This window comes from Haliotis rufescens, unplaced genomic scaffold, assembly GCF_023055435.1.
Source record: "Haliotis rufescens isolate VD_foot unplaced genomic scaffold, xgHalRufe1.0.p SCAF_30, whole genome shotgun sequence".
NCBI lineage: Eukaryota > Metazoa > Mollusca > Gastropoda > Lepetellida > Haliotidae > Haliotis > Haliotis rufescens.
In genome coordinates, this window is record NW_025964002.1 from 3,519,021 (window position 1) to 3,542,905 (window position 23,885).

At 40.2% G+C, this 23,885-nt stretch overlaps 1 protein-coding gene across 1 annotated transcript; it reads left to right on the forward strand.

Moving 5' to 3' along the window:
* Positions 1-256: 256 nt before the first annotated feature.
* Positions 257-23,639, forward strand: LOC124147297 (carbonic anhydrase-like). The gene is made up of 13 exons (XM_046517977.2): positions 257-284; positions 3,891-4,085; positions 5,015-5,133; positions 5,449-5,544; positions 5,960-6,074; positions 6,442-6,551; positions 7,234-7,346; positions 20,016-20,227; positions 20,412-20,533; positions 21,388-21,483; positions 21,821-21,938; positions 22,451-22,560; positions 23,023-23,639. The coding sequence occupies exons 1-13, from the start codon at positions 257-259 to the stop codon at positions 23,128-23,130; spliced, it is 1,542 nt and encodes a 513-aa protein (XP_046373933.2). The 3' UTR covers positions 23,131-23,639.
* Positions 23,640-23,885: the final 246 nt, after the last annotated feature.

Consider the following 23,885-nt stretch of genomic DNA (forward strand, 5'->3'; position numbering starts at 1 on the left):
ATGCTTGTGCTGGAGGGACTTGCCGATTCTGGAGTGGAAACCTTCTAGGTTGTTGTTTGTACGATATTCCCCATTTTAATCCTTCTATTGTTGTAGGGATTAGCACGGAAGACAAGCTAAATTACCCTAAACAATAGCTGCCGCACAGTGTGAACACCCCGCCCTTATATTGCTCGGCCCTGGTTGTACAAGTCCTAGTATCAAGCAGGCAGGCAGCCCGTCAGTTCAGACTTAGCACCAACACACAGCAGTCATCATGCAATGGGGGTACAGCACCGAGAACGGTAAGTTGCTGCGGTATAATATTATTCTTATACTTTAATGTTCCATTTTTGCGTTGTAAGCCTTCTTATTTTTGATTTTATAACTTTCTAAAGTAGTATTGCAATAATTTAGCACGGTATAGATACAAAAAAGTAACGCCTTTTGACACAGTAGGTGTATTTGCAATATTCGTTCTATTGGGCCAGCAGTCAGAAAAGAATAAAGACTCAAGAATGTTCATTGTAAAGAACGCAAACTACCTACAATTGAGATATAAATATAATTATAGACATGAAAGGTAAATATACTTATGACGACGTGCATTATATATAGTGATTTCACGTTTTATTTTCATTCACAATATATGAAGGTTTATATATATATCGTAAAGTGACTGGCAGCATTCACTTCGTGTAAATACAGCCCTGAAAAGTCACAAAACACGTACGTGTATTAAAGATCAACGTCATATCTAAACGTTGTCTACAAGTTTAAAAGCATGTCAGATAATTTGTTTAACAGAACAGATTCAAGATCCTTGCAACGGTTTTGTTATTTTGACAGTTTAATCAATCTAGCTGCATGTCATAACTGTAATTAGGACAGTGCACAAGGAAGTGGATTTCATCTTCTGTCTTGTTTAGATTACAGATTTCAGATTTTCTCTGGTCGGCACACGTGTTGGTGTATCTGCCTCTTTCAATCTCCAGATGATGGCAACTTAATTTAGTTAGAGCTAATCTATTATCTTTACACTTTACTTAGACTAAAATCTAGTCTCTGAAATGAACATATCGTACATAAAAAAAACAGTTGTTCAGTTATCTTAATAAAAATATAATAAAAAGGAGCCCAGTGACTCTCAAACATTTTAGACTTGCATGGGCTGTATTTGATATATATTTGTATCAGGGTCTGTAAGACAGACTACACTTTACTATGAATACACAGTCAGCGATCTAACCCACTCAGCCCTCGACGCTTCCACAAAAATGAAAGTCCGACAACTAGTAGTCTAGATCACAATCTTTTTGTGTGGAAGCCTCGGTGGCTGAGTGGGTTAGATCGCTGACTTTGTGTGCTGGCGTTTAGGTGCCTCGCTATGGCAAGTGTGGGTTCGAATCCCGGACTTTTACCCAAAAGGTACGAGAATCTGTACTTTGCTAAGAAAGTGTTATCCCAAATATAATTTCTTTTACACTTTACTGCTGAAACATACTTCTAAAGCCTAAATTTATCGGTAATAATTCCTTAATATCTAGGTTTTTGGGAGGTATCAGTGTTAACGTGATTACCTTTAATCAGAAATTTGTTTTGAATAGCTTCATTGAAATTTGAGCAAGATGCATTTTCACTTTTGAATTTGGGAAATAGGTGCGTCTTCAGATGTTCAAAAGATTGCAGGACATTTTGGGTGAGGCCAAATATGATAGCATGTCTCAGGCGCTGGAAAAACAAATGCCCAATTTAAATTGAAGTTTATTCTCTTTTGAAGATCCTCCCAATAGAAGTATCTTTGATACGTTAACCTTAAGTTAAACCCTCATCATGGGAAGGCATCACAGGTGACACCATAACAAATCTACGTTAAGAGAAGGATATAAGTGACAATCCCCGATTCATGTTGTCAGGGAGGACTTATCAAGTGTCAGTTGCCTGGCAGTACACCATTGACCTCCCGGTACCCGCAGTGCCTTCACTCAGGCGCACGGCGGACTGTGCATGACGTATGCCGTCCCTGATGGCTCTCTGTGGACATTAATCCTTAGTACCACGTGACATAAAGTGACAGACAATTACTAGAAAATAGTGTTTAGGTAAATTATCTTATAATGACCATACAGTTAAAAGCATCAACAAAACATACTCTTGAGGCAGGATGAAATCCTTTCTTCAGGAAATGATATTAACCTGGCTGAACAAAACGGACATTTGTAATTTGTGCATCCTTCGTATGTGTTATTTAACATTTTGTTACTGTCTTAATGGGATTAAATTATTATTCATAACATTGTTTATAAATTACCGATAAACCATAGATATGTACCTGTTTAAATGTGATGGTTGTTACCATAGTGTATAAACAAGCGCGTGCATAGTCAGTCACGCGTATAAAGCAATAACTGGTCCTTTGCGAAACAATATACAATGAGTATTAATACAGAGAAAAAGTACCACCATCCAAAATCTGAAATGTTATTGCCACGAATGAGCAGGTGTATCCGTCTGAGACCAATATGGGCGTCCATCGTATGGACGTGTTAAGTTACATCTTCCCCCAGTGAATTCCCTCGGTGCCGCCACGCACGGCTTAATCCAATACAGTACACACATGAACATATATTCTGAACAGACAACAGCGTAGTGTTCTTGCAAAATTGAGATGTGCGACTTTACCTTTATAAATTGAGCTCGGCAGATTCCGGCGACCGATTACCCCACTTAATGACCGTATATGTCAGTTCTGTGATGAACATCAAGTTGAAGACGAGACCCATTTCCTGATCAACTGTACCCTTTTCTCTGATATCCGCTACGACCTATGGAGGAAAGCCTGCATTGCCAATTCACAGTTTCTGAGTTTCCACCCTTGTGATCAACTTCGCTTCCTTATGCTGTGTGTCAGCTTGTGTAAACCTCTGGCCGCAACAGTGACGTCAATGTTTCTCCGGCGACAACGTGCCGGGCAGTGATGTATATAATGTGTATGTTTTTGTGAGTGATAGATGAGTATGTGGGTAGTGTTTGTATGTGATGTATGCGCACGTGATATTGAGTGGATGTGGTAAACTGCATGTGTGATTGAAAATGAAATGCGTGTAATATTTATCTGTGTGTGTGTGCGTGCGTGCGTGCGTGCGTGTGTGTGTACTTTCGATTATGTTCGTGTATTATTCTTGCCAATTTATATAATGGATAATTTAATGATTTTAAGTGCCTCATAGATCCTTCATGGGTCGGCTGATGTTTTTATAAATCATACGTATGTATACGTGTAATGTTTTTTAATGTTTTTAAACACCAGGTGGCACTATAATAAAATAATTTTCTTCTTTCTTCTTCATGAAATGACGCTTACGTTGTTTTTGATGTCAGTATCAATAACGGTGTGTTTATTTGGGGGCGTCTCACAACATGAATGAAATAAACGAAACAATGCCTTTTAGGAAATGCCAAATACATTTGTTATATGTTTAATGTTTTTATGCCTCAGAAAGTTGTCTTACATATGGGCATTTAACCTCACATTGGGTTGAATTTATAACATTTCAAAATGCATTTAAACTTGTCATAACTTAAATTATTATTATCGTTATCATGTACAGATTAAAATAAGAAATGCTGCAAAGAGGGTTTGGGTGATCCTGGCACAGGCTGGTTAGGCTCATCATCAGCTCAGGGCCCTTGCTCCCTCTGCACGCAGACAGACATCGAATACGACTTCTCCCAGGAAGCGCTGCCTAGTCGAACCCATTCAGAACTTTTCGGAGATTGTGAAGACTCCCCAACACTGCAGCCTTCTGCATCACCCAGATTGTCAGAAGAACTGTATTTCTGGTAGCAAACCTGGGTACTCTCCCAATGTCAGTCAAGATTGTCATCATGTGATATTCCTGGTGTTTCAGGACCCAAGTATTGGATCAACAACTTCCCCATAGCCGCGGGCATGCAACAGTCTCCTGTGGACATCAACTCGACCAATGTCGAGTTCGACCAGAAGCTCGAGGCCAACCCTCTTTCTGTCAAGTACTTCATCGAACAGAACATGGACTTCGAGAACACAGGTTTCTCCGTCAAGGCCAACATCCGGGAACCGTCGAGTGAGTCACTTTAAATGAACATCTTGTTTATTTCACGCGAGACAGTGAATGTTGTTTAACGTCGGCAAGATCAGAAGCTTGATAATAGTCGAGTGTGGGCCATGTAAACCAGTGACAGAAAGCTTGAACAACGACCAACGTTATTGCGATTCAATGCAATCAACCAAGTCATCGAGTCTGCTCACCCGAGCAATTTTACTCCACCCTTAGGAGAAGCAAGGGTTGTTGTGGCATTTCTACCCCGTGTCAGCATGAGGTGGTAACACATAAACTCTCCTCATTCCGACCCGTGAAGATAGGATAGGTCTTCAGCAACCCATACTTACCATAAAAGGCGACTATGCTTGTCGTAAGAGTTGACGAACGGGGTCAGATGGTGACGCTCAATTGCATAAATCGATGCTCATGATATCAATCACTGGATTGTCTGGTCCAGATTCGATAATGAACAGACCAACGTCATATAGCTGGACTATTGCAGAGTGCGGCGTTAAACAACAAATATCTCACATCTCCTAACTCCACATTGCAATCACCATATCATCCACACCTATCCAACTATGCCCCCTCAAACCATCCGTCCACATCCAACTGTCCCTTCCTCAATTACGCCAATTCTGGGGGCACGGTTGGGCCGGTCGCCTAAGTCACCGCGAATCGCTGTGCAGAGTTGCATCCCTTAGGCCCCCCAGAAACTTATTATTGTGGGTTCGAATCCCGTTTCGCCCCGATTACGTTTATAGGTTTGTCAACACCATACCCGTGGTCGTGGGTTTCACGGAAGTGGTAAACGTCTGAGACCTGCAACACTTCGGGCTTTCCTCCCACATTAAGCTGACACGCCGCGATATAACTGGAATACTGTTAAACTCACTCACTACTCGAAATCTGCCCATATATGGCATGCTGATTGTGCAACTGTGTTGCAGCTATCTCAGGGGGGCCCCTGGACAGCACGTATCAACTTGAGCAGTTCCATCTCCACTGGGGGTCATGTGACGAGAGGGGGTCGGAGCACACAGTGGAGGGCAAGACATTCCCAGCCGAGGTACTCTCACCATGGACACTTAATACGATATTTAGGGTCCATGCTCTCACCAAGACCACATGTCAAATATATCCGTCGTCAGTGTATTAATGGTTATTTCAGTAAATCACAAGACCACGACAAACGTATTGTCTCCCCATGTACGTGTACATATGTGAACTAAATTACATACATTCTAAAGTATTGAGTCATAATTTTTCTCCACTTAGACTGGCCAGAAGTAAACAAGTACAATCTTAAATAAACAATATCCAATATTTTCGATATTCGATTCGATGTTATGTTCGTTTTTTGCAACTTGATATTTGCTTTCAGCTTCATCTCGTCCATTGGAACCGTGATAAATATTCAAGCTTCGGTGAAGCTGCAGACAAGCATGATGGTTTGGCAGTGTTTGGCATCTTCTTGGAGGTAGGTCCCTCAACCAAACTTTCGGTTTAAAGGAACGTGTACATTTTTCCTTTAGGCCCGCGGAGCGAATGAAGCGCATGTAAAATATATGTAATACAAGGAAAAGGTTTGTTGCAAAACGTAAAAAGTAAATTGTATATTTTATGAATTACTTACACTTTGACGATTTACTGATTTTAGGTCGATGTCCCTAATTAAAATGAAACTATATTCCTTTCTACAATCAAGCAGTATACATAAATTAGGGTAGTTGGATCATAACAAGACATACAATTTGAGCATTCTAATCTGAACTTGGGGTTCCTGTGTTTCAACCCTTCGCTCCAAACCTGTCTCATCCAACATTTAAGTGAACGCATTGAGAGATAAGCAAGTGACACGCATTTGAGGGTAATTCATACCTATTTGTCTTCAGGTTGGCGCTGAGCATCCGGGTTTCAAACCTTTAACCGACGGTTTAGATGCTGTCAAGTTCCGTTCCAAACATGAACAGGTCAAAGGCCAGTACAACCCCAAATGTTTCCTCCCAGGTGAGTTAAGCTCTCATTCATACATCCATGTTTCCATCTGTCCATCTGTCTTTACCCTTCTCGGTATCCGTCAATTCATTTTCCTTATTCCAGAAACATAGGGCTCCGTTCATATCCAGTATTGTATTCATTCATTGGGAATTTTATATCATTGCACGGAGAACAATAATTTCAACTATATACACTAGATGACTCAATGTGAAAAAAATATTTAAATTACGTATATGCCGAAAATGCACTTTTGACACTGGTCATTGTTATTTCGTATAAATGTAACCAAAATTGGGTCTAAATTGAATAAGGATTCTTAACCAAAGCCCTGAATGTTTATAAAGAGACCATGTACAATAATTCTTCTTCTCTCCAGACACAATGCCCGAGTACTGGACTTATCCCGGGTCTCTGACCACGCCCCCCTGCTACGAGAGTGTCACGTGGATAGTATTTAAAGAACACATGGTGGTGTCGGAGAGTCAGGTAAGCACAGATTATGTACATTAATAGAAAAAGTAGTGAATTGAAAATTGATTAAAATCTGATTTAATCAAACGTTTGAGGGGTGTAATAGATACAATAAACAAATTGAGGAACAAAAGAAACTATACCTACAAGTTGATTTATCAAATGTTTAACTTCAATATCTAAGGTTAACGATATTATATTGCCAAAAATAAACTGTGCTGGCGGTAAGTCAGCATTCATACGTGGTTATATATATCTTTTAAAATATGATTTTGTTGAAAACTTTTAATAATGAAAAAATATTTCACATAATACACATCTACTGATGGGCATCCGAGACATCATATCTTTAAAAAAAGGTAAATTTGCATTTTTCATCACATTTTCAACATGGTAGAGGGTCTTGTGGTTGCAAATTCATTTCTTATCTCACTTTTTACTGAATCAATTTCATTTTAAACATTATTATTCAGCTACGGAGATGTTGGTTCAATAGACATACATTCAACACCACTTTTGGTATACTTTCTTTTGCCCCTCAGTATATGTGTACGCTTGTAGATAATGATCACTACCAATGAGAATACCATACGTATGTATCTTATATAAGAACAATGACCTCAGTCAAAAAGTTAAGATTAAATCCATTGTCTCTTATCATTCCATGTATAAGTTAAAAAATGTATTCTGCTTTCAGTTAAAGGCCCTTCGAAGTCTGTGTTGGGGGGACTGCGACGGCGACTGCATCGTCGACAACTACAGGCCACCGTGTGAGCTAGGCAGCAGAAAGATCCGAGCAGCATTTCATTAGTGACTGTGAAAGAACTGTGGTTTTAAGATGTCACACTGACACACGGGGTGAAGGTCATGTTGAGCGTCCCACTGCTGAACATTGTCTGTGACTGTCACAAAACAGGGAAGGACTGACATTGTCAGATCTCATCAGAAGTAAAACAGGGCACAAGCTATGATTCATGATCATTAGAATTCAGCTGGGATGGTTCAGTTCAATTTGTGTCCCGAATGGACGAAAGGTTCACTTGAGTTTGTGGAGTTGAACGGATGTTGCTTCATGAATTTAGTTCTCGAGTAATGGTGAAAACCATGAAGGAGTAATGTACCCTGATGGCAAGAATTGATGAATCATTCACTCGCGATCTGCCGACTCTGTGGACAACGAAGAGCACATCATATCGGTCGCTGAACATGAGTGGTTCTGGCGTAAATGGATCATGATATTTCAACATTAAGACAGCGTCTTTCATCCTATCATTGTACGGAGGTCAATGGTCACGAATGTCATTAGAATTTGACTTTTGCAATAAATCAGTGCAACGTTTTTGTTTGGTCATTCATCCTTCCACTAGTATCCAAAATGGTGGTTTTATGTGCGAAACATTCTAGATGTCAGCTTAAGTCGGTAGGATAGTCCAGTGTGTCATATATGGATAGGTTTTATACAGGATCAAGTACTGACAAATCACTATCGAATAGTGATGATACCAGGTGTTCGACAAAAGGTGAGCAGATCCTGCCTCACAGGTGGCACCGTCACAAACACATGCAAACATGGAAACAACTTTTAAAGCTTTGCTGTGGCCTTTGTATTGTAACTCTTGTCAACTAACTTTATAGTAACATGGACGGATAAGATATATGAATCAACAACTTCTTTATTACAATTAGGAGCGACGTTTCGGTGTAGGTTCTAACACCGTTATCAAGCAAGTGACGGTTGATGGTTGCGATTGCCGGGTCTCCATGAAGACGACGAATAACGATGAATAACTTCTGAGAAGAGGAGTACTGAGAAAGATTACGATATATGGATAAAAACTTCTTTATTACAATTAGGAGCGACGTTTCGGTGTAGGTTCTGACACACTTGCTTGATAACGGTGTTAGAACCTACACCGAAACGTAACATATTAATTCCTAACAATCCTTCTGAACAAAGTATTCCAGCATGTTACTTTCAAACCTTAATTTCTGATGAACAGTTTCTGTCATTGGTTCACCTGAAAAAAACCCCGCGGAAACATTATAAGAGCCAAGATAGGGAATTGTATCTGGCATAATGTTTGTAACGGATGCGTCAAATTTGGAAATGTCCTTCACGTGTCTACCACATGTCAAAAGCTTTACTGAGTTCTTGAATGTTGTCACCGGGTTATAAAACTCAGCTCGTCACTGCACAGTGATCGTAGCACCTCCCTACTCATACATGCTCGTCTGTCGGCGCTGCTAGTCATAGCTCCACGTCTTTATGCTCATTAGGGCATTGTCAGAGATTTTTTGGTCTGTAAATTATATTCTCTAACAGTTTAATCACACACTTTTGATCACTGTGAAGAACACCACTGAACTGGTAACTGTGTACACGGACTATAGTCCTCTGACTTTCATACACCGAATGAAATCTACCAATTAGGCGGACTGTTTGGCGTCTTGCCGATTGTCTTGTCAAAGTGTTTTAGCTATCTTTTGTAATGGCTGCTACGCGGTTGCTTAGGTGATCAGCATGTTCATGGTTTAATATTGACAGTAGCGGGTGACCTCTCCTAGTTGAACACTACCAAGCTGCCTGTCGTTCATTTCCCGATGAACGTCACTATGTCACGTGATTACCTTGTCAATCGAGCGGAGGCATACATAACTACTTTAGGGAATTCCTCAATGTCTAAAAATAACAATAAAAATCATTAGGGAAAACTAAGTGCGACATCGATTCAAGGTATATATGATGGCTGTGAAGCCAGACAGATCATGTCGTGTATTGCTTCGGGAAACCCAGCCGTGCCGTCTTAAGCGGTAGTCCCCGTCATCAGCAGCCGTAGTATGACTCAGACACACACCCAAAGTTCACAGAACGTTGATATGTCTCCATTGTCACCATCAGCCGGCTATGGATGTCTTTCCAACTCTAACTTTACTGGGTGCAACTTTTGTTTCAAGTGAACGACATTGACGTAGTCGCCATTTTCTGCCGTCTGTCGGGTAGCCTAGTGGTTAAAGTGTTCGCTCGTCACGCCGAAGACCCGGGTTCGATTCCCGACATGGGTACAATATGTGAAACCCATTTCTGGTGTCCCCCGCCGTGATATTGCTGGAATATTGCTAAAAGCGGCGTAAAACCATACTCACTCACTCACTCAATATAAGGATTGAAGTTGTATTTGTTGACGTTCATGTTCGCGCATCATGGAATTTGCTCACATGAGGCACTGTCTTCATCAGCTGATGAAGGACAACAAATACAACTTCGATCCTTAATCAATTAGTGATCATTGTCAGTGAAAATTGTTTTATGACACCCTGGTCTCAGGAGCACAGCTCCACGACAAGTATTGTAACCTTGATCAAACATCTTCTGAACAAAAGTCGTATGACGCTCTTTGAAATGATTTTAGAAAGAGCATGCTCGATTTTACCTCACAACTTGTGAAATGTTAACTCAAAGGCTGGAGGTCGAGCTGCGGGGATATTACTCGACACGAAGGTTAAGTTAATCATTGGTAAGGTGAAGTCATCACAAAGAAAACGTTCAGGTTTTAGAACACGCCATGCGCACTGGGTACTGCAACAGCCGAGTGACCTAAATGGTTACATATTCATATGGATTAAACATGCTGTATTCTTTACACGCGATGATGCGCTTAATATTCCGATTAATTTATTTGACATTACATTTATATGCTATTTTAACTTGATATACATGTATGTTGTTTGGGTTATACGCCTATGGAGGAAGTTATTAATTATTGGAACAATTCCCTAGTAACAGTGAGGTTATCACGCAAACATTGTATTTAGCAATCCTTGGCGAGCTAAATACATAGTGTTTATTCCCAATACAGGTTATTTACCATACCCAAACACACAAGCGTGATAACCTCTTTATCATATAATGTCATTCTTTAATTCTGTGCTTCAAAATCGCTTTCCCTCTTTCACAAACATTACCGAAACATTTCGAGTTTTCCTGGAATGCGCGCATTAATATTAATTACGTCACAGGAAAAGTGATGTGTCAGTCGGACAGTGACAGTAGCCAATATAGTTCCAACTGAAATCTGTTTCTTATACAGTTGCGAAGCAACATATATGCAACACAACAGTTGTTTTTAATTGCCTTTCGCGGCAATCCATCGGTCTGTCCGCTTGAGTAACTGCCCTTTGTCAAAGGGAAGCTACTCTAACCCTAGTATATGAGACGTCAGGGCCACGATCAGACGTTGTTGATAGTCGGTCTGTCCTGTCATAACGTTAAGAAGTGTAGTCAGATGTACACACAGCGACAAAAACGAAACAAGGTAACAATTCAAACATATTTCGGCCAAATCCAACTATTTTAATTTGTGGAGAAGGTTTCAAGCCGCAGAGGTCTACAAGCACAGATATGGGTACTGATCCCGCTTGGCTAGGCCTCGTGCCCTCGCAAAATTGTTTCGAAATGTATATCTCCAAAGTTGCCAAAACTTATAAAATACCTTAGCTACGTCACAGTTAGACACTGATTTTCAGTATATTAGACTGTTCTTTTGATAATGATAGCAATTATCCCTGTAGTTTATCCAGATTCCCGATGGTTAATTCTGACTCGATCGCCGAATGACGAGGGCGACGCCATGTTTGTTTATAAACAGTGAAAGTAGTCCCTACTTGACCTTTGATATTTGCATCTCTATCCGCATATGACCCCAACGGATATCGTTTTTATCCGTTGGCTTTATCCTGCCGAGAAACCAACCCAGTATATGATAAAACCTGTTACTCGTCACTGCACAAGGCTGCTGGTGCTGACAGGGCTATTTATAAACTGCCTGATTGTTACTGGTGGAAGCAAGCTCTTTGCCAACGGAACCACCTTGAAGTATGGCTGATGTTACGTATCGATTCCCAGATTGAAGGAATATGTTAACCCAGAGATTTGTACGTAAGAGAACCTAGAGTGAAAACACCCAACAGGTGGTATTCAATCAATAAATATGTTACAAAATGCACAAAGTTTACAAATCAATACAAATTACTGCACAGCAATTACAATGACAGAGACCAATAGAGTGGTAGTACAATATTCAATGGAAATTAATAATATGATGGCAGTGGTCAAATACAAAAATACAGTGGCGATAGCAAAAGTCAGTGATTATAATATATATTCACAAAGCGGCGACAGTGGTCAAGCTTCCTAGATGGGCTCGGCAGGGAATCAGGAATTTCGAGCGATCCTCACATGAAAGCTGGTTCCGAAACGATGAAATGCGTGAGAGACGAAATGTGATAGAGATGCGTAGACACGCTCTTGTCTCCTTATATACAACCTACCTAGCTACAGGTAGATACCACATGGTTCGTACTATCACTGTCCGCGGTAAAGCGGACCGGAAGTTTACACACCACAATACCATCTAAAAATATGTAACTTCCTGACGACTGATCACTTCCCAAACACAAGGCAAAGAGCGTCTACCGAATTTCAACAGAAACAATGTAACACAATTACAATCACTGTTCACCCGTGAAGATAGTAGATGTCTCAGTAGTTGATTGAAGACCTGTGTGATAAACGAGTATCGTCGATCGTTTCTTCTTCTCGTTCTTACCTTATTCAATCTCTACGTGAGTTTGATAGGTTGACGAAGCGAAAAAAGAGATGCCAAGCTGGCCCGCCTTACGTCCCTTGGAGCGAATGTGTGAGGTCTGTCTTGTAGAACCTACGCCGGGGAGGGGGTGTTTGAAACAAAACACCTCCTCCTATCCGGGTTGAGGTTAAGTCGTGACCGAGTAGGTGTCGCCTTGCTCATGGTTACGCGGTCGTTCTTGGAACGGCGTCCTGTGTGAAACCAAGGTACACATGATTCCCCGATGTCATTATGTATATCTCTTGTTAGCACAAAGAGGGTTTTTTGAAACCACCCTTACACGAGTTTATCATTAATCCTTGTAAAATTCTTTGAATTTTCCTGATTAGTTCCAACTTCCTCGTTACACCAGCCTGTACGCTCAAGATTGAGAATGAGGGTGCTGGATATGTCAGGTGATCAGGTCACTGGGGTCGTGTCGCACGGGATTTTAGTGGTGCGTGAACCATGATCACAGTGGTGATTTGGTGAAGTATGGGATGTGTTTGGTGAGTGGTGTTTTTGAAGCTGGAAACTTTGTTCTAGGACGTTTCCACACCAAGATCGAAGAATAAGAAGAAATGCATAGTGTGAGATAGGATAAGAATATAAATATATAATTTATTAGAAAATTTACAATATTGTTTATAAGCTTTTTCTGTGACAGTATTGCTGTTTTCAAGCCTTTTCTCTGACAGTAATATTGTTTTCAAGCTTTTTCTGTGACAGTAATATTGTTTTCAAGCTTTTTCCGTGACAGTAATATTGTTTTCAAGTTTTTTCTGTGACAGTATTATTGTTTTCAAGATTTTCGTGTGACAGTATTTTTTTCGATAAAATGCACCGGTTCCTAAATGTGTTCGTACTGATTGTGACGTCAAGATGAAGAATGCAAACCAACAGCTCAATATCGCAACTCTCATCACATTTCAGTGGCATGTCTAGATGTGGATTTCTATGTTGATTCCAGCGTGATGTTCATATTCTGGCCAGCATGCTTGCTTTCTCATATTAGTACCTCTGTCACATGTGCAACAATAACAGCACAACATAGTTACATGACCTGGCTCATTTGTATTCAACATGTTCATTGTGTGTCGTCTGAAACTGAATATTGAGAGAAATATTGTGAAATTAAAACTGTTAACTGCGCATAACTGCGAACAATCGTATTGTTTTCGTGCATTCACAAATTGTATCACCATGACAAAAAAACTATCGCTGGAATATTACTGTGTGCGGTGTTAAAAGACAAACATACAAACAAAAACAGACATATAGAATAATTATAATAATTATAATTTGGTAAGGGTGAATCAGTGATGGTAGTCTATTCAATGCTTCATTAAGTCAAGTCAAGTATTTTAAAGTTATATATTCATAATATTATTATATTTCTACATGTCATGAATGCATATTTACGCAACACACAGGTAAACAATTTTACAGCTTTTCACGACTTATTAATTGTTACCTGTACTATCGCTTCATATTCCAATCTGTAATACATGCGTGGAAATGACTGTGTTTTGTGTACATTTTGGGTCAGTTTTCACTTAATGTTGAGAATCCGACCCTGACTCTTCAGTGTGACGACTGAAATGTTTAACCATTAAGCTACTCCTTTTCCACATGAAAAACTGCTGCAGCTATATGGACAGTAACAAGCAGAATGTACGGGGCAAGGTTAATGTTTTAACAGGTTTAAAAATACACATGCGTAGCTTTGTGTATTCTATTTTCTTCCACTTGATAATCAATAATGATGTCAGATTCAGTTCCTCAAGTTGCTCATGACACCTTATTACAACTTCTTTTTTTATCAAATCTCATTCTCAGCCACAAGGCAGTATAATGTTCGAGACGCGAGTCATATTACCATAAAATCCTTCCGGGCACCTGTTTACTCCTTGGTAAAGAAAGACATATTTCGCTTGTCCAAGGAGACCCCATTGTAACCCTAAGGAGGGCCGAAACTAAAATTTCTCAAACACGGTCACCCATCCATTTACTCTACGTGACAACCTTCGCGTTATTGGGGACCTGTGTCCATCACAGAAGGATCACGTGCTATCCATGAGCGAAATGCACACTATAGCGACCAAGAGTTGCACTGCTACAAACAAGAGTACTAGTGTATTGAAATCAAAGTTATATTCAGTCGAAAAGAATTGTTTTAATTGCTGTTAAATGTGAAACCCCGTATCATTGATGAACCCATTGCAGACTAGGTGTCCTGGCTGCTCTGTTTTAACTGGGGGCACGGGTGGCCCAGTCGTCTAAGGCGCCGCGACTCGCTGTGCAGAGTTGCGTCCCTTGGGTGCGCCAGAAATCTATGATTGTGGGTTCGAATCCCGGTTCGCCTCGATTATGTTTCTAGGTTTGTCAGCACCATACCCGTGCTCGTGGGTTTAATCGAAGTGGTAAACGTCTGAGACCTGCATCACTTCGGGCTTTCCTCCCACATTAAGCTGACACGCCGTGATATAACTGGAATACTGTTAAAAGCGGCGTTAAACCCAACTCACTCACTCACTCTGTTTTAACTGCAATGAATTGATAGAGAATACGTTTAGAGATCACCGACTCACGACAGTTCGACTGGCGACGTGAACACAAGCCATACTAGCAGCCTATAATGGTTTCATGTTTTCGCTATGAGTACTTCGTTAACATATTAACGCTTCGTAGACACTCGAAACCTTCTCTGCATCCCATGTGACGCACGACCCTTTTCAATAAAAAGCTGCAAAATGTACCCTTTCCATATTGAGAAAACTCTATTCCGACAAAATCGTGAGCACGTGTTCATGAATGACTATTAACTAGTGATAATACCAGGTAGTACCACTTGAAAAAAACCCACGAGAACCAATGGTACAAATGAAAATGGGGAATTACATCGGGCATCATTTTTGTCACTGAAACGTCAAATTTGGAAATATCCACCATATGTCTACGATTAAGTCTTTTGAAAGCGTTACTGGGTCCTTGAATATCGTAAACATGATCAAACGACTTCTGAGCAAGAGTCGTATGACACTCTCTAAAATCTTGGAAGAAAGGGAATTCTCGATTGTACATCAACACTTGTGAAGTGTTCCCCACAAGCTCAACTGTATTCCTTGATCCATTGGGTTCATGCCGCTTAACGTGGTGACCATAGATATGTACTCTGCAAAAACAGAAACCCAAGGTGTTTTCAGATGTGTATCTTATATATCATATAAACAATCAATAGCTAAATAAGATTGTTTAAAATTGGCACACATCATTGTCATAGACTCAGCTTCCATATGGCACACATGGAACAGTAGACTTTCAAGATGAGGGTCATCGCTTCTCAATATCTTGTGTGTTCGCCATTAGAGACTAAAACTGACTGGCATTGTCCTCCTATGGAAGCGATCAGATCCCGAATAGTGGCTGGGCAATGTTCACCGAATCTGCCTGCAGTGCTTGTGCCAACAGCCGGAGGTTCTGTGGTTGTTGCTGACATGCTCGCATCGTTGATCAATTAACCCACTATGTTCCCCTGAGCGTGCACCACGTTTGTTCTACTAGTGTAGGCGATGCCCGCCCACATCATCACACTACCACCACCAAATCTGACCACTTCCTATATGCAGGTTTGTGCATAACGTTATCCGCGACGCCTGCAAACACGACGTCTACCACCCGCACACCAAAGCATAAAACGTCACGAAACCAAACATGTCTCCATCGCAGTTGTGGCCATACTTTGTGACCTTGACACCGTTGACGATGCAGCCACCGATGGGGCTTCAAAAAAGAAAGCAAATGTCACCCCTGCTGTCGTACAGCCTTGTGGAAAGATTTTTGACGCTCAACATCTTTATGCTTAGATCTAAATATAAAAAAAACCCCAGATAAGGCGGTCCCACTGGTCAACTCTATTTCTAGTTAAGGTGGGTAAATCAGTGGAAGGAACTATTTTAGGGCTATTGAACAATATCAGATCATCGATATACCTGAAACTTAAGTTAAACTTAATAAAGACTTTCATCAGGTTTCTCTTCTCTTCTGACCCATTTTTGGCACGTGCTACGACTGCGTCCATTATGATTATATTTCTTGTGATCCCAATTGTTGGGAGGCTGCTGACGATATTTTGGTCCATATTTGAAGAATTGACGAAGGTGGTTAGAGGAGTTACCTATGACATTTTACCTATAGACTGGTAGCAGATTGTTGAGTCTTGGCAGTCACGCCATGAACTGTAATTAACGCCATGAACTGCTGCCAAGTCTACGTTCTGCAACACTTTCCTATAACCGAAGAACCTGTATGAATTGTGTTCATATAGAAATGCGAAATTGTTGGCGGTTCATGGATATTGTTGGTCATTTTGGGTAACTGACTTTTATCTGAGAATGTTATTTATATTTAAGGCTTCAATTCCATTGTTTGCATGTAATACTCAAGAACATGCGGTTTTTGTTTGACTTAGTAGAGTATTAACAAAGTGATTAAACATATATAAGGATGTACATATACTTTAGGGACCGCCTCCGTGGTCTTGTGGTAGGGCGTCCGCCCGGAGAACGGAAGGTCTGGGGTTCAATCCCCGGTCGCGTCATACCAAAAGACGTTAAAAGATAAAACAAGGACTGGTCGGCTCCGAGTCAGTATACTGAGTCTGAGTTGGGTATTCATGTTAAACTGCGGCATGGTATCTCAGTTCGCTAGCACTATAAATCGGCATCAGTCCGAACTAGCACAAGCAGCCACACACACACACTTGCATGCACGTCGCAATATATACACCTCGTGATAAATATCGCACCACACAATTTAAAGTAAAAGTAGAAAATATAATTTTCGGTTTTTTAAACTACAAGTACATATTTCATATACTACACCATCTGTGAACATAATATCACAAACACACCCTGTTCCGAGCTGCACGTGCATGCTTGCGTTGAGCATGCTTGTAGCGGGGGTCGGTTTGCTAAAAATGCAGTATGCACAAAGCCTCTTTTGGCGTATGTTATGTTGACAGACACAGCTAAAATTTGGTTTTAGGCATAAATTAAGCTTATTTTTGACCAACCAGTGAAATGTCCAAGCCTCCAGTGCCTCTGAACCAAAGATGGCAAATTATTGGTATGCACCAGACTGGTATGTCATGTCGTGCTATTGGAGTACAACTGAACATTAATCACACTGTCATCAGGAGACTAATACGTAAGCATACTGCTTCCGGTGAAGTGAAGGATGCACCGAGGTCTGAACGTCCCAGAAAAACCAATGACAGGGAAGATCGTGCTCTCGTACGCCAAGCCAGACGAAGCCCAAAGTCTGTTGTTCAGCATCTCCAACACAACGCCATTGAGACACTACCCTGGCCTGCCATAAGTCCAGACATTAATCCTATTGAGCATTTGTGGGACATTTTGGGACGTAGGGTGAGAGCAAGGGATCCTCCAGTTCAGAACCTTCAGGAATTGACCCATGCATTGCATGATCAGTGGCAGCAGATACCCCAACGGAGATTCAGACGTCTGGTGACCAGCATGAGACGGCGTGTAGAACACGTTATCCAAGTGCGAGGCGGTTACACAAGATACTGAGTAAGCCAGTCATTGTGGACCTTACTAGGGTGTTCGACATTAATAAAATGTGAACTGTGTTGTGTGTCTGATGTAACGACTCCGGCAACCATACTTATTTCACCTTATTTCACGGTGATTTTAGTGAACTTTAGTTTGCTACAATTCAACCCTCAATTAGTGCTCAAATTCGATCTTGTGTTGTCGATTGTCTGACTGAACGCTCACATGAGGCCATATAAACAGTTTAATGTGTTTTTCTAAGCACCCTTTTTATGAGGTTGAAGATCCAGTTTTACTTAGTGAAAAAAAGTGGGTGGTGCGATATTTATGACGAGATGTATAAGTGCAATAATCTTGGACGCGACGTTAAACCCAATTTCACCTCACCTCACATATATTTTGGATTCCAAATTCAGATGCGAAACATCAAAAATACAATTCACGTTATATTTACTTCCACATTACGAATATTATTAGTGTTGTTAAAAAAATCACATTACCCGGCATTGCTAGCATGCCAAAACTAAATTAGAAATCAAGCGAGATAATATATTGTTTGGCGTAACCAGTTTGTTTGTTAGTCAGCTATATTACGAAAAATCGTAAATAATCAAATCTGTGTCTGACATTCCAATGTTTGATATTCGAATCAACGTTTTCCGTCGTCGGGTAAGATAACACGCCATCAACGCAAAACACCGGGCCTGACCCCCCTGAGTACCTGCGCTCCTAATTAAATCCGAGTCCCCACGGTAGCAGTGGAGTTTACAACACTCAGAAGCATACTTATTTTTTCAAGTATGTTCTTTTTTAATGAGAAGTGGTAGGTGCCTAAGATGATAGCAGATAGAGAAACTTGACACTTTTCGAAAGGAAACCACAAAATGTCATACACCAAAAAAGATTTTTGTGCATGATATTTCTATTTGTGAATGGTTATGTAATTTATTCTAGTGCCATCCTTGAAGCACACCTTTAGTACAATTAAACTTATAGTAATTTTTATCCCCGCCATTGTCTCATTTGTATCGCCATGTGCTGGGAAGTATTCCAGGTGGCAAGTAGTTTTGGAGGAAAATGAATGGTAGAAGGCAGAAATTGTGCAATTCGACTTGGGGCATCATCGTTCTTCTTGTCTCTTCTCCAGGGAGATGAGAATAATATTTACAGAGCCAGTGATGCACTGTTGGGGTACAAAATGTTGCGATATGAGAATACAGGCACGTGTGGAATTTGACACTGTGGAAATCTACTCCTTTTTCTTATTATTACTCCCAGAAATCGCAGAAAGAGAGGGCTTTATCACTTAGTAGATGGGAAGAAATAAGGTGAAACAGTCTGTTAAAAGATGAATCATTCATCGCCCGTTGTCATTAATTTACGTGATTCGGATGTTGACAGGATGCAGCTTATCTGCATCCATACCACTAACCAACATGCTTATGCAGAATACTGACTGATATTTTTGAACAAGCGAAGGGGCGTGGCCTCTGTGTAGCTTAAATATGAGCCCTAAAACACCTCAATATCTTCAGTGACTGTTACACGTCGTAAACATCATCATGGGATTCGGCTACGGACCTGACGACGGTAAGAGCTTTCACGAACTCCTTTTAGTTTTTTAAGCTAAAATAGCTTCCTCTGATTATCAAACCAAAATGAAGTAACGATGAAATTGACATAACCATTACCACAATCATAAGACATTTCCACTGAAAGCATAGCCTAACCACGATTGCGACTATATCATAAGCAACTGACTTATTGTTTGTCAATCACAATCAAATAGTGATGATAGCATATGTTCGCGAAAAGGTGAACGTATATTTCCCAATCGGTGGCACCCATCACAATCACACTCAAAGGCAAGTCATTTGTTCACCTGAACAAAATTAAATTGAATCTGACATAATTAGAAACCACCGATGCGTCATATTTGGAAATGTCCTCCACATGTCTCGTTTAAAAAACACTTTTGAAAGCTTTGAATGTTGTAGCCCTGACCAAAGAACTATTGAAGTTAGAGTCGCATGGCGCTCACAATTTGATGTAGTCATCACCTTTTCAACAATCTGGGGCACTGATGGTACAGTAGTCAAATTACCCGCAATCTGTAATGAAGAGTTAGATCCACTGACCGTTGTTTCGCACCTCGGGTATGTCGTGAAATGGTCTTTACCATACGGATGTTACCAGAGATGTCAGCGACGTGCTTTTCGTCCACGTTAAGGTCACACGCCATGATTTAAATTTAAAGTTCTATACTGGATACTTCCCAGCTCCTTGTCTGTTGAAGGACCTGCACACTGGATCCTGGAGTACCCAAACGCAGGTGGTCGCCACCAGTCTCCTGTTGATATTGAAACTGAGTTGGTTGAATATGACTCTGTCATCCATGAACATCCACTTAAAATTGACTTCAAGACGGAGCACGACCCGGAAGCACAGAACAATGGACACTCCTTTGTAGTTGGAATTACGGAGGAGTCAAGTAAGTGTCTTATTCATTTGGCGTCCCCCCAAAAAAAATAATTAAAAAAATATTTTTTTACGATAAATAATTACCATTTCCGTGTAGGAAAGTGTCCAAACTATGAACTATGTGCTTTCATTTTCAAGTCATTAACCGTGTTTTGTTTCCTTCCCATACATGTGAATGCTTTCTACAAAAACAGCTGTAACTGGCGGAATCCTCGGGAAGGAGGAATACAATTTGAAGCAGTTCCATTTCCACTGGGGTGGCACCCCCAATGTCGGCTCTGAACATACGGTTGATGGGAAACATTATGCCGCAGAGGTGCGTGATTCAACAAGCAGTCTCTGCCAAGAAAAAAACCCGTCATATTCACTCGTATATGAATTAGCAAATGTACTTCCGTACTTCTAAAATGAAAGAACTTGTCAAATGTCATAATTTCAAATGTTTGACATGTTTTGTTTTATTCTTGTTTGTTGGATGAACAAATATAAGACATCAAACGATTTGATAGTGCACGCATTAAGACAGAGATATTGGCACTGACAGAACTATGCAGAGTGGTACATGACGATGCTTGAGAAAATATATCACATATACAGTCAGACATATTTATTTCGAATATGTGGCCTTGAGGCCAAATGTACAATGACATTTTGCGAAAGGACAATTTGTCGTGGAGAACCATTTGTATATTGGATCTGATTAGATGTACACATTTGAGTCTTATTAATATTCAAAGTATCATCTTTCTTTCAATTATCTTATTAACAAAAACTGCTAGTCTGAGATGAATGTGTCTATTTTTGCTGTTCATTAACTGTACACATTGTCTTTGTATTTAATACGTATAAATATAATTAGGCAGGTATTTGATTCTTATATCTTCGTATACTGGACATTTTAAAATCTAATGGTATTCATCATCTTGGTGAAACTTGCAGTCAGGACACATCGATGTTAAAACATCATTATCTTTTAAATGTCTGTATAACTGTATATTGAGGATATGTATACCACATCTAAACGATTTCTCATGTTAAGATATCTTTCCTCCTTACTTGAAAATAACAACTTTAGCTTTGTTAGTATTTAGATATGCGATTCATATACAATCGTTATGATAGCAACTGAATAATGTGAAAAATACCAACGGCACCATCATGATGTTTCAGCTTCATTTCGTGTCCTATGACCCTAAGAGATACGGCACATTTGAGGAAGCTATTTCCAAGAGGGATGGCCTGGCGGTGATTGGAGTTTTCATCGAGGTTGTAAACTAATTCTTTTGTTACCCTTAGCTATGGTTTCACCAACATAGCAAACGTGTGTACAACCTGCGTTTCTTCCCCATTAAGTTAACCGGAAGTGCTGTTCAAAGAAGCATTAAGCACTGTAACCCAGAATTTACTCGCATGAAATATTGAATAGTTGTTGATAAATGGCTAAATGTCCCAATCGTTAAAGGCTGCAACACAGTGGTTAGGTGAAGCAAAGACTGTCAAACCAAACATGCCGTCATATCTTTAAAAAAAACATTCTTCGTGAATGATCACATAAAATCTAGTCCATAAAAGTTTCATTCAAATTCGGGATTGAACACTTCAGAAAGGGGAAAACGAAAACAAAGAATTCGAAAAACTGTGCCAGCTGATGCCGGGGGTTGAGAAAGCGGACACCTGTTGTCTTATGAAAGACGCTTTTCATCCTTCTAAACTGCTGCCATGTAAGTCCATTAAAACATATTGCATCATATGTGTGAGTATATGTATGTATGAGAATGATTGTTATGTCTATTTGAAGTTTTACGCCGCACTCTGCAATAGTTATATGACGGTGGTCTGTAAAAAATCGATTCTGGGCCAGATATCCAGTGATTGATGTCATGAGCATCGATATAAACATTTGGGATACGATGACATGCATCAACCAAGTCAGCGAGTCTGACCACTCGATCTCGTTAGTCGCCTCTTACAAGCATAGTCGTCTTTTTATAGACCCTCACGGGTCTGAATGAATGAGTGAGTGAGTGAGTGAGTGAGTGAATAGACCAGATAGACCTGTGATTGTCTATGGGTATCAACCAGCCACTAACCTAGTAGTCGAATTCTAAAAGGTAACAGAAGTAACTAGAAGCCTATTTCCGCAGGAATACTATGTGTGTAAAGTGTCCATGTGTGTGAGAGACCTTACTGACAATGCTGTCGAAAAGTACATTTGATGTCTGGTCTCTTGCAGCTGATACAAGAAAGTACTATACCTACCCTGGATCTCTGACCACGCCCCCTTTGTCGGAATGTGTCACATGGATAGTAATGGCAGAACCCATCCTAGTGTCTGAACGCCAGGTTTGTTCCTTATTTCTGTATTTATTAAAAGATCAGTATTAATTTCCATCAAGAGTATTCGAAATCAGAGACGACCATTTTGATATATGTTCTTCTTACAAATACACAGGTCCATTGCCAGTGGTCCGATTTGTCAAAAAGGTTATACTTGGTGTATTGTGTATATAGAACTGCTATGTATTCGATACTACTTAATAAATTATGGAACAATTAATGTTCCTTATTTCTACAATTATCAAACAGTTCAGTATTTTCAGTGTCGTATCCGGGAATAAGGTGATGCTGTGTCAGCTAAGTGACACACGAACTAGTTTCTCAATTAGAACTGATCACTTTCACAGCTCACAAAAGTGTTGGTTAGTTGGTAACCTTTAATGGGTCACATAGAACATGACTTTGACACGTCACAATCAAACTGGTATATATTCAGTGTTGTTTTGAAACTAACCTCCTTGGTTGCAGCTGAAGAGTCTGAGGTACCTGAAAGATCCACACGGTGGACACCTTGAAAACAACTTCCGGCCCACCATGCCTCTTGGAGACAGGGTGGTGAAAGCGTCCTTCAAATGATGCGGTGAATGGAGCGAGATGGACATTGGATCGCATCTGTTGTTTACGCCAAATAGAATCTGTTTCGGTTATTCTCTTGCACTGATAATATAAAATTTATCTACATGTGCACTAATCACTACAACTCTATACCACATCTAGAACAAACCGCAGAAACTGCACGAGCACTTGTATCTATCTGTAAGACGTAAAAGAATGTAGGTGCTGCTGTTTGTCTCACTCGGACTAAAGATAAATGCTGGTCACATATTTTCAGACAAATACAACTTTTGCGATCTGCAGTGATCACATAATGAAGTGTTCACCATATCATATGGTTATGAGACTACGGTTGTTTGTAGATGTGCAGCCATAGAATTATGTCACAAATTATTTTAAAAGAATGACAACAATAGTTTGTTTACATCTTATTCTTCCTTTCAATGACCTATGACTATGGTGCTTTTTCAGAAGATATGTTGCCACGTGCACATGTACAATTAGAAAGTGAAATAAATCCTTACAGTATTCGCTTTGTGTTTTACTCCATCGTATCTACGTTTGTACTGTATTATTGAATTTTTTTGAAACAGCGGATGAGTGAATGCTGTGAATTATTGCAACATAATCGCCACCCAAACCAGATTGTGGCAAGACCGACAACGATCCGTCAGGGTAGAGGTACACACAACCAGCCAGGCAACATGTTGTAACAGACATACTCATTTCAATCAAGTCTCAAGTAAACACAAGGAGGTAAACGAGAATGTTCTGAA

Bases quoted from the DNA above. Each gene is read 5' to 3' on its own strand.
- LOC124147297 (XM_046517977.2), top strand. From the start codon at position 257: ATGCAATGGGGGTACAGCACCGAGAACG. The intron at 6,075-6,441 runs GTGAGTTAAGCT...TCTTCTCTCCAG, and splicing joins CCCCAAATGTTTCCTCCCAG to ACACAATGCCCGAGTACTGG. The intron at 20,534-21,387 runs GTGCGTGATTCA...ATGATGTTTCAG, and splicing joins GGAAACATTATGCCGCAGAG to CTTCATTTCGTGTCCTATGA.